Source organism: Cydia pomonella, chromosome 6 (assembly GCF_033807575.1).
Source record: "Cydia pomonella isolate Wapato2018A chromosome 6, ilCydPomo1, whole genome shotgun sequence".
Lineage (NCBI taxonomy): Eukaryota > Metazoa > Arthropoda > Insecta > Lepidoptera > Tortricidae > Cydia > Cydia pomonella.
This window is the reverse complement of record NC_084708.1, coordinates 23,819,485-23,840,739: the sequence shown is the minus strand read 5'-3', so window position 1 is coordinate 23,840,739 and position 21,255 is coordinate 23,819,485. Positions and strand designations below refer to the sequence as shown.

The 21,255-nt window shown below is 36.5% G+C and overlaps 2 protein-coding genes across 4 annotated transcripts in view; one reads left to right on the top strand and one right to left on the bottom strand.

The window, feature by feature from the left end:
* LOC133519349 (proteasome inhibitor PI31 subunit) overlaps positions 1–21,255 on the top strand; it is a 495,710-nt gene that overhangs the window by 409,881 nt on the left and 64,574 nt on the right. The gene's annotated exons all lie outside the window — the stretch shown is intronic.
* Positions 1–21,255, bottom strand: part of LOC133519348 (uncharacterized) — a 78,556-nt gene that overhangs the window by 17,516 nt on the left and 39,785 nt on the right. The window contains exon 3 of the mRNA XM_061853385.1: positions 2,575–2,633. Within this exon, the coding sequence (XP_061709369.1) occupies positions 2,575–2,633 (59 nt within the window). The remainder of the gene's footprint in view (positions 1–2,574; positions 2,634–21,255) is intronic.

Genomic DNA, 21,255 nt, shown 5'->3' with positions numbered 1-21,255 from the left:
AATAAAAAATGCGAGCTAACTGCTTTCGTATGTCCGGATGTTTTCCTCTGCAGGTCGCAATTCTCAACAGATTCTCGTGAAATTTTGTGAGCAGGTTCAGTAGATAAATATATTTTTTCCGTAGTTTTGTTTTTTGGAAAAATTTCAAAATGGTGGTAATTGGCATAAAAGACTTAAGTGCCATTAGTGTCTATGGCACTTTAGAACATTGCGAATACGGTGTAATAATGACACAAAGAAGTATTTTTTGTTTTAACAATTTAAAAGCATATGAATCTTAACGCGAGATCTACAGCTCACCACCAGCTCACAGAGCTACTAGTTTAATAATATTTCATAATCATAAATGACACTAAAATATCAACGTGTACTTATCATCGTGTGCAACTTATATCGACATTCATGACTACCGTTTACCCTATAGCTTTAATTGCTTAATCCAAATTTAGAATAAATAATTCACGAATAGTCCTTATATGTGTATAACACCTGTGGGCCACTTTACACGGCAACGATACTGGGCTGTTAAGTATGACCAGTATAAAATGAGCTTGAAATTCGTGATAACTGTATGTATTCGAAGATCGCATTTATACGAATTTGTAGCAGACCAGTTGTCAGTTATGGAACGGGTTCCTGGAGCAGTTTATAGATATTGGCAGTTTTATACTCTCAAAGTTCCCCGAGGAGTTTTAACAGGTGTCACTGCATCTTACGATGTGGCGTTACAAGAATATTTCCCGCCTAAGAGGGAAGAATAGCTTTCCGAATCTAACGAAATAACGGTACTTTCTCTTTGAAACTCCATTTCGGTAGAAAACTTTTTCCACTACCGAAATCTTTACAAATCACTTTTATTTTGATGTATATCGCTTTAGCATAATATATTCCTCGTTCATAGATTTCGCTTTAAAAAAAAATTATAAGCGGTGGTAGATATGACGTCCAACTTTAAACCAATTAGTTTTTCGGAACTTATGTACGGAATAGCATTTGTTATTCACCACTAGGTGAAGGAAAACATCGCGAGGAAACCTGCGTGTCTATGTCTATGTGAAGTCTCCAACCCGCATTGGGCCAGCGTGGGGACTATATCCCAAGCCCTCTCGAACATGAGAGGAGGTCTGTGCCTAGCAGTGGGACGTATATAGGCTGAATTATTAAAGATGAAAATTTAAAAAAAAAGGAAAACATATAAACCTATTTTTTATATTTTTTTATTTTTATATATTTTTTTTTTTAGTTTTTCATTGTGTCAATAACATACTAAACAATCATGGAGAATAGAATATATTTAGAAGTGGAAAAACGTTTTCTCTTTTTTGTATGACAATCACGTGGTATATTTCCCTCTTAAATAGTTAGGTCTAACTAAGGCCGTCACAGACGTAGTTATAGTATATATCAAAATACCAAAATATATATTATAGCAAGCCATCTTAAGATATATTCTACGTACTAGTTGACAGAGGCCACATATGGCTATAATATATATTGGTATCTTTGTCGTGTGGTGTGGTGCTTAGCTATAATATATATTTCGGTGTCTTACGGTTTTAAAATATATATTATAGCTACGTTGGCACGGGCTTTAACAGTCAATCAGATGGAAAATTATTATTAAACTAACTTATTATTATGCAATTAGCGGTACCTAAGTAAAGTACCGGGTAAAGGGTAGAGTGTCATTTTCAAGATAATTTTTGATCAGTTACCGTCATTCAGTTTATGAGGGCAGAATAGTTTGCATCCAGTATCATATATATTTTGTCACACTATGATTCTTTTACATATTAATATTTTTTTATTTTGTAAAGCTACTAAATATTGATATAGGTAAAAAACTTAAGTAAGTCACCTGTTGTATGTAGTTGTGACGTGTTCGAATAGACATTTGTTTTGTTTGTGTGTGTCTTTTAAACATGTATTGTCTATTCGAACACGTCACAACTACATACAACAGGTGACTTACTTAAGTTTTTTACCTATAGCTACTTTTGACCGGATCCCTTTCTTTCGCATAATTATCGAAAGTCATTATGTAATGATAGTCATATTATCATTAGTCATAACTCTGAAACCGTTAACTTTTCAGGAATTACCTTAGGTTATCCTATAGATAGGTCAGGTTAGGTTTGTTTTATGGCAATCCTGAAAAGTTACGCGTTTCTGAGGAAAACCAAATTATGACTAACGGAAATGCGGACAAACAATATATTATGACTTAAAACTTTATGGGAAAAAATAGAGACCCACTTATGACGCATATTGTTACCTGCCAATACACATGCTAACTATGCTTCCGCTCTATACATTGATTTTCATCACAAGTTATAATAGCAGAAATCGCGAAGCGTCTGGTTGACGTAACTGGTGACCGAGCGTGGCGGCTTCGTATCAGTATTGTGATACAACGAGGAAATGCCGCCAGCATCCTTGGTACAATGCATCAAGGGCGTATAGCTAGTTATAGTAACACCACTGTATTTATTAATTATGTATAATGTTATTGTAAATAAAATATATTATCCTTTTATAGCAAATTAAAGAAGAATGATCAAGTATAATACTTACGAAACACAAAAGGTATCCCTCCTCGTATCGCTCGTTTGCCATCGAAGACTGCTTGTTTACTGGAACAAAAAAATAACTTTTAAAAAGAATTGTCAAAACAGAAAGGATTACCTACACGTCAACGACGCCGGCGAATTTCGTGAAAAACCAAGTTTTAACAATAATTCTTCGGAAGCCTTATGTAAACTGCTTTGAAAGGAAACGGCTTTTACAGGGAATAAAGACATTTTGCGACGTTTCTTTAAAAGTAAAAACATGGTTATTTACACAAATTGGCATTGATAAGTCGTTATGCCCGGTTACGCTGTTTTGTCGTACCAGGCTACGTAGCCAACATGCCAATCGTTTAGTTTATGCTCTGTAGCGAACGAAACGCAACTGTCGCTGTCGCACTGTAGACCAAAACCAAACGAACGACCGGCGTTATATCTCTAACTCTCTCATCCTATACCTTCGACCATGCGAGAGTGAATGAGAAGTTTTACGACCCCGGCCGTGTGTTGACTGGCATTTTTGAAACGATCGATCGTCACGATTCTCGTTAGATTGATCGACGCGATTAATCGTACCGTCGTAGTGACTTCGTACGTCATCCGTCTATTTGCATCTCTATCTCTCGAATATAAAATTGTGAGAGAGGAAAGTAATGAAATTCCGATATTCGATGTTCGTGATCATGGTATACCCCATGTTTTATCATCGTACGTCCTAACATGCATCCTTTTATATTTTACGTTGACATACCATCATTAACACGACAGAAATGGAATTCGCTCGCTAGAGTGTGTGTCTAGAATAAGTAGAGCTAGGCACACACTTTACCTAAATACAATTATACCTAGTAAATTTTCCCAAATATCTACATATAATTCCCTGGCGTCAATAATTTTAACAGACTATCCAATAAGGCTTATCGAGCATCACATTGCTCCGCATTACAGAGATATAAGTCTAAAACACAAACCATTACTATAATGCACGCCAGAAGTCATACCACAGCTAACCGCAAACAAAAAGGGTTGCCAGGCACTTGATGAAATAATCGGATTTCAGGATAAAATAAATCAATAATAAGTATGCGTTAATTTAAATCTATGTTAAAAAAACATTTTCATACATTGTAGTCATTATACCTACTATAAGTTATTTTTAATTACATAACTAGAGACTGACGACTATGTTGAGGGGCTACGACTATTTTTAAGAATACCACTGTATTTTAATAAATAAATAAATAATCTTACATAAACTGGACCAAGCCCCACAGCCAGCTCAATGAGGCTTCAGAGACTAGGTATACTAGACAGTATAAGCCTTTTATTTGCGTTACCATAAAACCTGAAATCCAGGACAAGTCATGGTCATGCCGTAATTTTGTGTACGCCTGGAGGGCCGGAAATTAAGAATTAGAAATCGTCTAACTCCCTTATTCTACTAAAGTTGACAAGCCGCTAATAATCGGTTATCCCTTTCCGACCTATTAGTATGATGGAAAGGGACAAACGATTATTAGCGGCTTGTCAACTTTAGTAGCCGTTTATGTTATGAATAAGGGGGTATTTCTCTATTTATTGCTCATGCATATCCTGAACATAAAGGTGAGGAAAGAAAACGATTTGACAGTTCGTGGACTAATAATCGTCTAATAGCGTTCGAGAAATGGGCTCCAGGTCGTACAGTCACGTCTGAAGATATCTGTACGGACAAAGTGCCAAAAATATGTATACACTACCTTAATATATGGGCAATAAGGTCGTGTATACATATTTTGACGTAACTGTACGTCAGTTTTTCGAGTACAAAGATATACAAAGGCAATTTTTCGCGTCCAAAAAAAATTTTTCATAATTAGAGCACGATACCAAATATGCTCTTAAACGTATCCTCACTATTTTTGTTACACCTTGTATAGGGAACCAAATAGGAACGAAGCGGTTCACGGTTATGGCCCCGGTCTGGTAACCCTGTAGTCTACGCACATCACCAAGGCATTCAACCCCTCGAAGAATTACTTCTCGAAACAAGATCAATTTTAGCGGTTGCATTCCATCACGGCTGGGATACTGCAAAAAGCACCCTTATATTATAAATGCATCAGTGGACAGGACGGCAAAAACGGCCCGGGCGAGTTGTGGATATAAATTATTTATGCCATTTTAAACATTTTGGAGTCCGTGCCGAGAGGACAGCGGTGACAACGGGCGTTGTTCACGTCACTTACGCGTAATCGCCTCCTATACCGCTACCACCAGTTTTGATATTGACATACTCGCTTACGTCTACGTAACTTACTTTCTATGCATCTCGCTCGCACTCGCATATTAGTGTGACCGAGATGTATAAAAAGTAATTTACGTAGACGTGAGCGAATATGTAAATGTCAAAACTGGTGGTAGTCACGTCTTTGACGACCGATCTGACCTCGGTATTGACGCTGCCTATAAAGCCGATGGTCCTGGGTTCGAAATGTTCGATACCCAGTAAGGTTATATATTTGTGTTATATGCACAGATATTTGTTCCTCTGGGGCTTAATCAATTTTTGTTATTTATTTTATTTTGTATATTTTAGTATTTAGATGACCGTTCTGGCCTAGTGGTCAGTGGGTGGGTGACCCTGCCTATGAAGCCGATGGTTCTGGGTTCAAATCCCAGTAAGGGCATTTATTTATTTGATGAGCACGAATATTTGTTCCTGAGTCTTGGGCGTTTTCTAATATACCTATATCGTTGTCTGAGTACCCACAACGTACGCCTCCTTGAGCTTACTGTGGGGTTTAGTCAATTTGTGTAATAATGTCCTTTATTATTGTATGTCAGGATCGTAGCAAGTGGAAATCCAACGGAGTAAGTAAGTAAGTATGTAACTATTTTTGTACGGGTGAAATCTTGCAAATAAAATTAGACCCACTTCCCGGTTTCCGATGAAGCTGAAAATTTGCATACATATGTAAGTTGGGTTAATTGGGTGACAATGCAATATTTTGGTGTAATGAATGAAACTTTTATGTTTGTACTTATATATATTTTATACTTTCATTTATATATTAAAAGATTTTTTCAACTACCGTTGCTTTACTCTTCGAAATAAACTTGAACCAACATGTATTTTACATACATATTTAAGCCTCAAGTATCATAATAAACACAATAATAAAGGTTGATAAAATAATAAAACATAATTAAAAACAGGATAAAAACGCTAACTAATTTACGATATATTAAATGACCACATTCCCGGACACTTGGCTATTACGATACACTATTTTTATAATTAGGTTCGGGTGCGCATTCATTGGTTGTAAAAAAGTCCCGTTCATAATGAGGGGAATACATATAGTGACATTTCTAATACCATGTATAGAAGTCACCTTTTAACGCCGTCTATAAAAAGAATAAAATAGTACTTGAAGGGCAATTCATACCACTTACATTCTGATGTCGAAATGATTATGTTATCATTCGCCCATGCGTCTCGCTCCCTCCTATACTTCCATAGGTCATAAGTTCTATCAAAAAGGTGATGACTAATAAAAAACCTATAGGTAATCCCTTATTACTTATATATGTATATGAGCTGAAAGCTTTTTTAATGCTGAATCACTTACAATATAATTTAACGTAATTTGCTGTCTTAGTTTTGCATAATTCTACGTAATATTCGGAAAAATGCTATACAAAAACATGCAAAAATACGCGATCCGTTCAAGGTGATTTTGATCCCTATTTATTTATTTTTCTTTTTTGCATATTATAATCTTTACATACATCAAAAGCTGGATCATTTATCTTTCTTTAAATATATAATCGGTATTGCCAACATTTTAACTGTACGCGTTTTACCAAAGCTACTCGTTGGATGGCAGTCAAAAAAAAAAAAAACATTTATTCTGGTAAAAAAAACCCTGATTTTACAATTTTGTTTTTTTCTGCCAAACTGTAAGACAGTTTGTTGGCAGAGGGAACTCCCTTAAATACAGATGGGTTAGCTTATTGCCTAGTTAATAAATAAGTAAGTACATCTTATAGCTTATTGTGGTGGTAATTTAATTTTGTTTAATAGAAACGTGAAAATTAGCGTGTCTCTGAAAACTACCCTAAGTTAAGTTTGAAGGGTATTAGCTGTAGTACAGACTTGTCGGAGTACTAAATGCTGGTTATAAAATAGCGTTCTAATAAAGTAGGTTCATACAAGTAATCAATTGTACCTATTTTATTAATGTGACACTAATTTTTACTCCGTTGTAAAGTATACTTTTTCACAATCCAGCCGCGTATTCGCGTGTAACGACAATCCCAAAGTAAACTAGTAGTAAATAAAGACGTGATCTAAATTTTAAACTAATTATATTACGTTGTGATCAGTATAAAACAAGCTTTCAAATCATGGCATACTTTTTTTTATTCTAAGCTTTCTATTACATTTTATCAGTCGTAACCTTTGTGACAGACCTTATGACCTAACTAAGTATATCTCGGCAATACGATCAGATGAGATAATTTTGATATCAAAATATAAGTTCAAATTGGCCTCCTGGGCCCGTTAAGATGGCATTCTTTTATGCAGTTACAGTTTAATGCATTTTAGGTATAAGTAATTTTATTAATTGTCAATACGTTTAATTACCTATATTAATACTCGTATAGATAGATAATGGGAGCCGACAAAGTCCCCCCCCCCCCCCCCCTTAAGGCCATGGGTCTGTTTAACTGAATTCTTAAGGTTAGGAAAAGTTAAAGTTTTGGTTATAATTTTTACGTCTAATTTATGTAACATTGCATGTGTAATGGTCAAAAATTTTAGGTTCAAACCTCGGATGCTGTATATAAACCAGAAAAAAACGTTCTCGAACTTCTCGAACAAGTTGACAAAAAATTCGGTCAGGTTCCTTATCATATAAAGACAAGGATATTATTACAAATTTGTTGAAAATTCTGTGCTGAAAATTCTTCTTAGTCTTTGCCGTAACGTAACATACGCTTTTGAGTAGGAAAAATTGATAAAATCAAAAAGAGATCCAAAGACTTCATAGTATTTGGCAACAACCCAGTGGACATTCGGAGTGAGAAACCTAAATTTAACCCTGTATAAGGCATACCGGTGTCAGAGATTATGCAAAATAGAACCCTATCACTTTGAAATAAAATCTATTTGTTACTATTAACATATAAAAAAATCAGCCCACCCTTATTTAATGGAAGGTGGAATCTACATTTAAACTCTACTATATCTACAATTAAATGGACTATAGGTAATTATGAATCTCCGATGTCAAACATGCTTCCCCTACATGTGGACTTTTAGAGGTAGCCATTTTGAAGTTCCCCACTTTAAAACTTTTTTTATCACCACAGATCTCTACACTCGAGATGACTACAAGTACTCTAATCAGATACATACTCTGTCCTTATTACATTTCGTCTTCCGTGTCCATAACCACGTATCCAGAGAGCCTACCGCAAACATCGAAATTTGGTTACCTGCCTCTATCACTCTTGCATATTAGAGCGACAGAGGCAAATAGACGAACGAAAGAAGTTCGAAGCCCTCAACACCCCAAATCGTCTGCAACCTTTCCTCGAAACGTAGACTAGATAAACTTTTAATTGAGAATTCCGAATGGAATTCCTTCATGAGTCGAAGCCGATACATTCCTTCGGCAGCCGAGTTTTTGTAACAGCTACAGTTGACCATTGATAGACTCTATTTCCATGATAATAAGGTTCAATAATAGTCGTTGGTATCGAAACTCTGTCCAGACAAATAGCAGTAAATATAACCGAAGCTTTCTTCTACCTAATTATATCCGTTTCGGAAACAGTAAAGGTATTCTGCAATTAAAAAGTTTAAAGTTATGCTAAACGGGCCATTTAAAAACGCCATTTGTGCTTTTGGAAACAATGAACGGGTTCGCGGTTAAAAAAGGTGTTTAGACAATTTATCAAGTAGAGAATTCCTTTGTTCTCCGAGTCGATATTCTCTTAATCACAGACCATACGTTGAAGTAGACGTAGCATCAAGCTCGTACCGTTGCCAGATGGTTACAAAAGTCAAATTTTTCGCAACTTTTGGCCGTTGTCTGTGACATGTGCGACAATATGCGTGACATGATTTGGATGCACTAGGCCGGTTTTCGTTTTAATTAATAATGTAAGGACTTTTATTAACCAGAACGTGACTCAAGCAACATTTTAGAGGTGCTAATGCCCGCCACCACCGTCCTGACGCGAATTAAGAAGAATTCGAAATAGTGAGGCTGTACTATTGTTCAGCGGAGATCTAGTGGCTGGTTCAGTTGGTGGACAAAGAACATAAATCCGTCTTGATGGTCACATTATATTTAATAATTAAAGCACAGAAATGTACATGCACTTAAACATGGCGACAGAATGCCCGACCGTCGAGAACGGAGCAAGCGTTAGAAGTGAGAACAAATGCATGAAAAAATGACTATTTTCCTGTTGGAGTTGCCAATTAAATCTTCATAAACCTCTGGTCTGTGGTGTTAATCCTATTGACGGTAATTACGTTTTGTCGCGGCTCACAATTGCAACAATGTTAATCCGCGCTCGGGCAAGCCGCGATAGTTGCAAAAACAACGACCCGAACAGTTTCTCGTACCCGTTCCCATTGTTCGCTACTTTCATAAATATTGATTAAATATGCTCGTCATATCGACGAATTAATAATATAGACTCCATACTGCATTGTCAAAGCAAACGCTTTGTAGATAAGAGAGTGCAACAGAAACCGGCGTCATACTTAACACATTGAGTGCCTGCAACCTGGTTCCCTGTTCGTAGTCGCTTACCTCTACAAAGCGGAAAAACGCTAGGATCGGCTACGAGCGTGATGCTACGAAAACGATGGCAGTGAATGTGTTAAAATATAACTTTGCTAATCAGCGAAATAATTACGTGCTAGTCAATCAGTGCTAACCCGTTATACTTGCGTATTTTTACATGCAATTAATGTTGCCACCCTCCAACCGCAAAATAATTACGCAAATAAATATAACAAACCATTACCGTACAAAACTCGACACGTGTTTGGCCTCTCTACGAGGCATTCTCGGATGCTGGGGATGTTGCCGGTCTAATGTCCGGCAAATTATTTAAAATATTTGTCTAACTAGGTGATACAATTTGTAGGTCTATTAGTTATGGTTCCAAAAAGTAGCCTACTAGTAGGTATATCCATCCCCCAGCTTCCAGTTTTCTTTTTAAGATGACAATTTTCATCAAAATTGTAACCAAATAGTAAACCCATCAAAAGGCCATTATATCAAGAAACCCATTAGATCGACAGAGTTACATTTGCGATTCCTTCCTTAGAAATTCAAAGTATTCCGATTCCATTGTTTTTCAGTCTATGTGCCCACGAGTCATATTTTACTTCTACTTTTTCTTGTATAGACATTAACCGTCTATAGTTTACTAGTCTCTGGTAAGCTCATCATATTTCTCAACATTGTTATAATGTGAGCTTCGCGCACGACACACCCCGGCTAGGGTTGCCAATTTTCCCATCAGACACAAATATAAAACTTTTGAATAAGAGGATATCACTTCTTCATACTAACGTAGCCCTAATTTTCCTCACAGGATAAAAAAAAATCTATATACGTCCTACTGCAGGTTTTAGGCTTCCTTTCATGCGGGGGAGGGCTTGGGCTATAGTCCCCACGCTAGATGTAGATATTAACATTATTAAAAAAGTTTTAACACAGTTTCTTGTATAGTCAGCGTCAAATACTTTGTAGCAGTCAAAGTGGCCAAATAGTTCGGTACACCATACTAAATATATGGTGTACCGAACTATTTGGCCACTTTGGTTGCTACAAATTATTTGACGCTGACTGTACTACAGCTATGCCCCTATGTATGTATTTTTTCCAGTTTTTAATTATTATAAGAGTTAGTTGCATTTAAAGATTTGTATGAAATTGTTTATCGCTCCTAATTTTTACACAAAAAAAAGTGAAACATAGGTGCCGAGCTATGGATAATATACATCAAAATATGTAAATCCAGAGAGGAAAATGGGGACTACGTTTATATGGAGAAGCAGCCGTGGTGTATCCTCTTAACAATATAGCCTGCTCCACGCATTAGTTTTTTTACTGAATTATTATACAGATATATCTAGATATAGCTAGACTTACCTTTTTTGTTTTATGAGCTTTATGTGTATCTATGAATTGAAGGTAAAGTTATTACAAATTACCAATAATAGTTTAATGTCAGAATACGTATAGTTAGGTATTGGGACTTTAATATTGCACGTCGAGATTTTCGACTCACACTGTGATACAACTACCATAACTAAAAACCTATTAAATTAAAAAAAAAAACACCTACGCTATACTGATACTGACACTTTGGGAAAATGCTGATCTTCAAACTGCTAGATCGATTTCTATGAAACAGACTAATAATCACCGCAAGAAAACTCGCTTTCCGTAAAAAACCTCTTCGAAATCGGTCCATTCGTTGGAGAGCTACGTTGCCACATACAGACACAGACAGAAAATGTCTGCGTCACCCCACTTTTTGCGTCGGAGAAAAAAAAAGTAACACTTTGTGAACTTTTTCATAACTATATTTTTTCAACGTTTGGCAACCTTAACAACCTGCGCCGGCGCCGGCTACCGCACTACGCCTTAAGGGTTATAATTACATTAAGATGCAAACAAACCAGTCGTGCCATATACGGCGTTTCATTAATATTGCCTCGCTGTGGAAATTATACCGGTAATATGTTGAAAAAATTACTTTAAACAATCTTTGGATTAACGTGGTTATCGTGCGGATCCACTTCGGTGTGAGAGCGAGATAGCGAGAACTCCGTTAACTTCGGGGTATGGCTAAGTACATTTAAGGAAATTGAATGGCATAGTGTTATTATTTAATATATATTTTTTTCGTAGAAAGGAAGGTAGAGGGCGACCGTACGCCACGTGGTGGACAACCCTTGCTGATCTAGAACAGTGATGGGCAAACTCTTTTCATGGTGGGCCAGAAAGTTTAAGAAATTTAAGAGGAGGGCCAGAATTGAAGCGAAACTATATTTTGATTTGCGATTATCATGGGCCAATGCCCAATTACTTATTATTTCATAGGACCGTCGGCGGGCCAGATAAAATTCCTTCCGCGGAACTTTGCCCACCACTGATCTAGAACAAGCTCAACTGGTCAAGCGGACAACCCAAAACCGAATGGGCGCCGAAAAACGAGGAGGGCCGACCCCAAATAAAGGGATAAGGCACGGCAGAAGAAGAAGATATTACTTTTTCGTAAAATGAAATTACTGGCGTCGATGTAACACGGATATTATAGTTAAATCTTAAATCCACCAAACAATTGAAACTATGACATATCAATGACGTTTCCAATCGGTCGTTCGAGATATTACTTGAGATTAGCAGCAAATGTATACACTCATACTAATACTAAACTCTAATCAATATGTAAACAGGCCCTAAGGCAAGTGTACACGCTCGCCTTATCAGATAAAAATAAATCATTGATTATCTCCAAAATGGAGTTCATTAGAATACTGGTTTCTTCGAAAAAAGTTACTTAATTTAAGCTCAGGAATGCACCCTTGAAATTAACTGACTTTAAAAAAAACACCGTGTAGATCGTTCGAGATATTACTTGAGATTAGCAGCAAATGTATACACTCATACTAATACTAAACTCTAATCAATATGTAAACAGGCCCTAAGGCAAGTGTACACGCTCGCCTTATCAGATAAAAATAAATCATTGATTATCTCCAAAATGGAGTTCATTAGAATACTGGTTTCTTCGAAAAAAGTTACTTAATTTAAGCTCAGGAATGCACCCTTGAAATTAACTGACTTTAAAAAAAACACCGTGTAGAGCGTGTATTGTGTAGTTAGTATATGCCCAAAATGAATAAACTGTCAAAAGTTTACAAATACAAATACGTTTATTAGTTTATAAAAAAAAATGTTTAAAAGTTTTTTACTAAAACAACAACTTTTATTCTTCCTTATAACGTTATTCAGCACGCAATGTATCACGATTATGTTTTTGTTTTTTTCTCACTTACTGACGCCACGTCACAGCTGTCATAGGTGATGACTATGTATACGCAAAGCCGCTAAAAGATAATAATCATTCTGTTACTTAAGGCTAAATTTTAAAATAATCTTTAAATTTGCGGTTGTATTTTTATACACGCTGTATAGCAATGTCTCGTCCGCACACCGCAGCGGCATGCGGAAGATGTGAAGACCACTTAAAGGAGTAATTATAATTATAAAAGTTGTTAAGATTCGCCTCCGATTTATAAATCTTTCGCTTAAACAAATCTATACCTTGTCATCATGCAGTAAGTTACAAAATTGTAAAATCCAAAGATTGTTAGGCAAGAATAAACTATGGGCCTACTGAATAAGGGTACAAGTCTCGGGCAGCGCAGGGGTAAAGGCAGGAGCAGGATGTAAGTTCCACTTAAGGGTCTTCCTGGTGCCAATGACCTTCAATCTGAATCTCTTAGTTTTCTAATGGTTTTTATAGCTTATCATCATATTAACAGCAACGGCTTTAAGCAATATAGGTAGTATCCCATATTGACTTCAAAGTTCATTGTCTTCGAGATATTTGGCATCAAAGTTGAAAAATTTTAGGCCAAAAACCTGGTTTTCTGGCTACAACTTTTGTGTTAATTAGTTTAATTTCTCTGACCAGTTTTTAGAGACGTCAAACGCGAACCCAAATATGTATATTTCTTATATTTAAGATCTTTCACAGTAATCGAGTTATTAAAAAAGTGTTTTTTTAGACAATGTTTAAAAAAATCGTAAAAAAATAAGTATTCATTTCTTTCAAAATCTGGCAGACAAGAATGGAGACAAAAGATTAAAGAACCGATAAACGTTTGTCTTACAATTCTATCTGAAGTGCAAATGTAAGAGTAACGTCTCAAAACGTTTATACCTAAGCTGCGCCATAGAGAAATATAAGTAAAGAAACAGTGGTAACTCCATACATCAGTTTTCTTACCAAAAAGCGAGTTATTTCGTAGTCGACATCTAACGTCAAGTAGTGGATTTATCAGTACCGCTACTTGACACCAGATGTCACAAGTGTCGCAACTGACCAAAAATTTATTGCCAAAACTATGGAAGGTACAGGGTAGAGGCAAGGAACAGACTCCTTAGGCAGAATTGTTGCAAAAGTGTCCAGCTGTCAGCTATAAATAATAGTTCCAAATCTCTCCAGAGTAGCGCTAGAGTAGCTAAGAACCTAACGTTATTGACGGAGTGAAGTGCGCTGTCTATGATTAGATTTTTTTCTCAAGTATTCTAGGTATTGTAGCGCCACCTATTTATGGTTTTTTGTCGGACACTTTTTGGTATATGGACATTTTGTTCCTTGCCTCTACCTTCCATAGCCAAAACAATTTACAACTAATATTACAAGCAGAAGAATATTAGCTGAAAATTGTTGAGTATTAGAGTTTTCTTTCGTCGCGACATCTGTTTTTAGCAGTACTGATAAATTTCACTACTTGACGCTAGATGTCGACTACGAAATAACTTGCATTTTGGTCAGAAAACTGATGTATGGAGTTACTACTCTTTCTTTATTTATATTTCTATTATTTCTCTATGGCTGTACCTGCGCGAGACTTGTACCCTTTTCCACTGGGGGCACAAATACAAATTATACAATCTACACTTCTGATTAATTATAAGCAAAAAAGTTGTTAATATTCGCCACCGATTTGCAAAGGAAGTGAGGAAAAAGCTTACAACAAACACCCTTTCTTATACGTAATGAGTCGTCTAATTATTTTATCTAGTAGACGTTGTGAAAAAGCTACTGTGTTGCAAAAACTGAAGGCGCAGTTTGTAGACTACCTCCTATGGATACTGCATTATGAATGTAGCATTTACAAAGCGTCGCGGTTACTATAATAGTATTTGCTCAAACTTGCAATGAAATGTTGACATGACATATTCCAAATTAGGTCCGGAAATACTACGTATCCGGTGCGACGAGTGAAGATGATATGTAAAGGAATTTCATACAGCCTTACACATCTAGGCCTGTTAAGCAACCTTCTTTTGTTTTTAAACGTCAAATTGTGACACAACGTTTTGGCAATCAACCATCAAATAGTACTATTTTCGTAATTTGTTTTAGCTGTGTAAACCTACGAAATGTTGCTTTACATTGCGGGCTGAATTATTTTGTAGGGTTACTATTTTCGTTGTATGTATTTCTAAGCAAATTTTATTTCAATATACTTCTTTTGTGTCTTCGTTTAAATATTCGCCCGTATTGAATTGATACACTGTATTATATGCAGCAAACGAGTCGTCAATCATACTCCATCTATATGTAAGAGATCTGTGACGAAGCTTAATTGTTCGTAGCGGACCGTGTTACATTGACATATTAAAAGAATACTGTAAACCAGTTTCTTTGAAAAAACGATGGGCATCGAGAAATAAAGGTCGCATTAAAGATGCGACAAGTCAATAGTGCAATTAGATCATTTTAGGACCCAGCTGTATTAAGGACCGGTAATGAGATATTCACGTTTTACCAATATACAGGGTGTAAATTTACTCACCTGCAATAAGTTTCGTGAATATATAGGTCATATAGTGAGCAACTTTTATTATGAGGCCAACCCCAAAATCGATTCTCCCATAGAACATGTCACCGTTAGACCAGCCAAAATGTATGAAACAGACAATTTTTTTTTCAAGATTCCGGGGTTGGTCCCATAGTAAAAATTGCTCGGTATGACCTATATATTCACATCGAAAATTATTGCAAGTGACTAAATTTACACTCAACAATCAACATACAGGATGGGAGAATTTATTGAGCCTTCCAGAGTCACTTTGGATCGTTAAGATAGCTCCATTTGCTGAAAACGAACTTCTTACAAACTTTTATTTAGCTTGCAATGTTTGTTTGCAATATGCTTGTTCGGGTCAATTCTTGCAAGCTAAATTAGACTCACTTTATATTGATTTAAACCAACACGATTTTCATTCATAATTTTAAAACTAATACGGGACTTAATCGCGTAAACTGACGTTTCAAACGTGACGTTACGTTACGTTCGTGGTCACAGGCAGACTGGCGAGGAATTGTATCAACATCTTGGTGCGTGTATGCAAAGTGACAACCCTAGCGTACAAGTGAATAATCAAGATCAAGTGCGGGTAGTTCGCAAAACCCTGCAGCAAGATGTTGATACAATTCCTCGCCAGTCTGTCTGTGACCACGAACGTAACGTCACGTTCGAATATAATAAACACCCATATAATAAACGTAAGTTTACGCGATTAAGTCCCGTATTAGTTTTAAAATTAGACTCACTTCCCATTATTCGATTGAGCTGAAACGTCACATACCTATTAAGGGTGACAATGCAATATTATGGTACCATCGAGCTGATCTGATGGACACAGGAGGTGGCCGTAGGAACTCTGTGATAAAACAACGTAACCTAATTGTGATTGGGTTTATTAAAATTGTTACCATGAGTATTATTAGTTGCCTGTTGAAAGAAAAGTATTCAGCGATAAAAGCTTACATGAATAAAAAAAATTGTACAAAGAATAATAAGTGCATATACTAGTGGTGTTCATGGAAAATATAATAATAAAATGATTTTTTAATAAAAGGATTTTTTTTAGTTCCTTACAAAAAAACGATAATATTTCCATCAAAAACCTTTTAGAAATCAACCAAGTGTAGTGTACAATACAAGAAAAGACAGCGAAAAAAAATAATTTTATAGAAGTTATGGAAAAATACTTTTTTTTTGCAAAATTTGTTTAATACAGTTTTTTTACGAAGAATTAAACCATGTTTCCTTTAATGCAAATTGAATGTAGAGTCAGACCAAGATAAGTTGGCAGCGATTTTGACAGCCCCGACAGTGTAAGTAAATAAATAAATAAATATTATAGGACATTATTACACAAATTGACTAAGTCCCACAGTAAGCTCAATAAGGCTTGTGTTGAGGGTACTTAGACAACGATATATATAATATATAAATATTTATAAATACTTAAATACATATAAAACACCCATGACTCAGGAACAAATATCCATGCTCATCACACGAATAAATGCCCTTAACAGGATTTGAACCCGGGACCATCAGCTTCGTAGGCAGGGTCACTACCCACTAGGCCAAACCGGTCGTCAAAAGTGTTATTTTAAACGTGAAACTTCTATGAAATTATGACGTTTACTTAACACTTGCACAGGCTGGTTTATTAAAATCGCTGCCAATTTAATGTGACTTTAGGAAGGTTCCTGCAAGGCCTTAAAATTCTTCCACCTGTATAGTTTTACGTAGGCAAAATAGCAACACTGGTATTTTACCAGTCTCTAGTCATTGGTCAAGCGCGTGTCAATTGGACTAATGTTGCCAGGTGTAAAAAGGGTCGGGTCGTGTGACATTAAGGAGCTAAATTAAGATGGCTGTTTATATGCCGGCATGTTTTGAAGCGGGAAAATTACGATATTTGCATAATCCATTAGGCGGGTTCTGGTGGTAAAAGATAAAGGATGTGAGTATAAAGTTTTATGAATGACTTTATCGATTCCAATAGGTACCTTGAAGTTGAACTTAAAACGCTCCGTAAAGTGCCAATTACATCCACGCTCGCTATCGCCCGATGTCAGGCCCGACGTCGGGCCCGAGCAAGAGTATATTTCCGTTTCACCAAATATCTTTTACAATATTTGACATGTAGAAACTACCCTTTTGTCCAGGTCTGCCTAAAACGTAGTCTGATTAATTCGCGTTATGCCTAGACCAACCGAGAAATAGTCGCACTGAGACTTAGGCCTAATAAGTTTTTGTCCAAAAGCAAATCTGGCACAGAGAGACTTACACTTATGTATTCAGTTTGTATCCAAAAGCGAATCTAGGTATACTTCTCCTATAATAGATTTTTCTAATCATTTCTTTTCCAAAAACATTTCCTTTTAAAGGTAACTAAACGGAGCCCCGAAAGCTCCTATTTCTGGGTAGTTTACCCTTCGGGCATCTGAAGCTACCTAACGAACCTAACCTGACTAATTGTGACTTCTCTGAAAACATTACACTTTGGGGGACAACTAGGAATTTCGCTACGTGGAACAAACGCGTTTAGGGCGACGACGATCGAGCTACTCACTGGTAATTAGGCGTATCGCGAAATGGACAAACAGCTACTTAGGCTTACTGCGTTTGGGACATATTGCGAAATAGGTAATATAAGTAATAGATCAATAGCGATTTAGACGAATAGCGAATTTCAAATGAAGTTTTGTCATAACGCTAATTAGTCGGACTACGTTTTAGGCAGACCCGGACAAAAGGAAAACTACTTTGTGTCTAATTGCCTAAAATGTTCAATGATTGATGTTTTTGCATATGAACCATTTTTTAAATTTCAAATATTGTTAACGATGTGCTGATATTCCGTTATCAGGCCCGACATCGGGAAAGCTTTTAGAAATCAACCAAGTATAGTGTACAATACAAGAAAAGATAGCGAAAATAATTTTACAGTACATATGGGGCTACTTTATAGCACTAGTGCGAGAAGTAGCATATTACGTTACTGTGTCGAACATTTAAAGGGCCATATGTACTGTAAAACGTTGTACGATACATGTGCGAATAGGTAATTCGCAACTCGTGTCGATTTAAAACACTCCCTTCGGTCGTGTTTTAATTTATCGCCACTCGTTTCGAATTTCCTATTTTTCGCACTTGTATCGTAATGTACTAATTTGTTATACAAGGGGGCAACGTTGTTGTTTAACCGCTCGTGTAATAACACGACACACGGTAATATTAGCACGAGCGGTTAAACAACAACTTTGCCCCCTTGTAAAACAAATAACTGCACATTGAATCACGGCTTGCAAGTGTAGCCTCCAACGTTTTAGTTTCTAAAATGCATTTAGACGCAGCATTATCGCGGACACGCAGTGGGAGGTCTAATAAAATAGACCTTAACTAATTGCCAAGTAAAGCGTGGGATGACAACATTATTCTAGTTAAAACTTGTTTATCTAGAGCTTTTAGTTCTTTTAGTTTGTTACAAGGGTTTAAGTAAAAGAAAACTTCTCCTTGACAAATCCAAAACTTGGTGAAGCTTATAGTATTTTTTGCTCCGTTTTCTGTCATTTGAGATTCTTGCATTTTACTCCCACATGCCGTATAGAAGAAGATCACCAATTTAGATATACAGCCCGATTCAAAGAATGAAATACGATAACGATAAGTCCTGGTTTAGATAAGTTCTCATTTAGATATCGTTAATTAGTATGTCGTATAATTGACAGAAGAAGCTCGATTCGGGCAACCAATGTCACTTTGACGTTAGAGACATCGTAGATAGATCTTATTAGGATCACAGCGGAATCGAAATAAAGGTCAATTTTGACATGTCGTTTAGTCAGCGATCTTTTAAAGATCTTTCCAAGATCTTAAACGTGTCTTGATCATTCTTAGAATCGGGCCGTTAGTGGTGGTTTTTGCACTTTTGGCCTTTTGTCATTTTTCTACTAATACTTATAACTGTTTTCATGGTATTTGTGTGTGATGTCATTTTGACTCTTCTGACTGTATGTCGACCTAACATTAATACAATACAAATATTCTTTATTGCTCACCAATATGAAAGGAAAGAACATAATACAATACTAATAGAGGCAATCCGAATTTGTTTGTCCACAGCGTGTATTTTTATTTTACATAATATTTCAGTACACATACGTATATGTATCATACTAACTTTGTTTTTATCCAAAACGTTACTTAATGCCGTCACAACTGTACGGCAATGTATGGCGTAGGCTTCAGGGCTCCTCTACACGATGGCCCAGCGTAGGCCAGAGGGACGCAGCTATGAGGTGAAATGAGATAGCAATGTCACTTACTCCCTCTAACGCATAAATGCGTCCCTTGGACTGGCCTGCGCTGGGCCATCGTGTAAAGGAGCCATCACATGTTGTGTGGCCACAAGTGACGAATACGCTATCCATTGCCGCTCGAAATAAATTGAAAAATTAACTATTAGATAATAATAATAAATATTATAGTACATTATTACACAAATTGACTAAGTCCCACGGTAAGCTCAATAAGGCTGGTGTTAAGGGGACTTAGACAACGATATATATAAAATATAAATATTTATAAATACTTAAATACATAGAAAACACCCATGACTCAGGAACAAATATCCATGCTCACCACACGAATAACTGTCCGTACCAGGATTTGAACCCGGGACCATCAGCTTCGTAGGCAGCGTCACTACTTAGTAGGCCAAACCGGTCGTCAGATACGTTATTTTAATTAAGGCTACATAAAAGTTACTTCCAAAACCGTTTCATAAGCACTAAAGGCTACATCTCATTTCATTTTGCGGTTGAATTAAAGACACACGCTGTATACTTATAACGATAAGTAGATGCACATTTCAACATTTGCACGCTATTTCGGCTGGATACTGTGACAATATTTATTTATACCACCTTGTATAGGTAAAAAAATTAAGTAAGTCACCTGTTGTATGTAGTTGTGATGTGTTCGAATAGACATTTGTTTTGTTTGTGTGTGTCTTTTAAACATGTATTGTTTATTCGAACACGTCACAACTACATACAACAGGTGACTTACTTAAGTTTTTTACCTATTACTACGTATTATTGCAAATAAACGTTTCTATTCTATTCTATTGTGTGTATGTACCTTAAGTTTAATACCCTTACACTTTACCCCCAGGCCCGGAACTAAGAACAACCTGTTCCAAAGATCGCCTTTTAATTGTCCCCGTCTGTATAAAACTACAAATTGAACCTACAAAGTGTCCCCTCCGGCACAGGATGCAAGTTTCAACTGTTTAGGGTCATAGCTCACTACACCGCCTCGCCGAACATTCCGGAACGCCTCCCATACTAAACGCGGGCGTTGCTATGGTAACGAAAGTTTGTTACTATGGAAGGCGTTCCGGAGTGGTCAGCGAGGCGGTGTAGTGAGCTATGACCCTTAAAGTCAGACGGCTGACTGACTACCACCAAGTGTTAAGAGGGGGTTTAGATAAGTTTAAGTTTAGATAAGTTTATTAAGCTCAAAAGTTTACACCTAATACATAATTTCTTATAATATATTACATAGGATTCATTGTCCAAGAGTTTTTCGCTGATACTTACAATAGGTATGAACCTGTGCTATAAGTACCAGTTACCTTCCATTTGTCTCTATATACTTTATACATGTATTATATCTAGACGGGTGTTATTTATAATCATACTGTAAAGAAAGTTATACACAATCTATGTAAAGATTAGGAAATATTACTAATAATCTAGAACATCAGAAACAAAACACTGTTATTTATGGATTATATACAAGGATACGTCCCGCCTGATGGTAAGAAGTCTCCGTAGCCTATATACGCTTGCAACTCCAGAGGAGTTACAGGCGCGTTGCCAACCCTAACACTCCGCACCCTCATTGAGCTCTGACAGCCTTAGCCTTAGCTAGTGGTATAGCCAGGGGACGACGAACTAAATTTTAAATAGATGTATATTTTCCGAAAATTGAGATGAAACTGTAAAAAGTAGTCAAACCCACGTAACGGCTATATTTATCGTCGCAAGC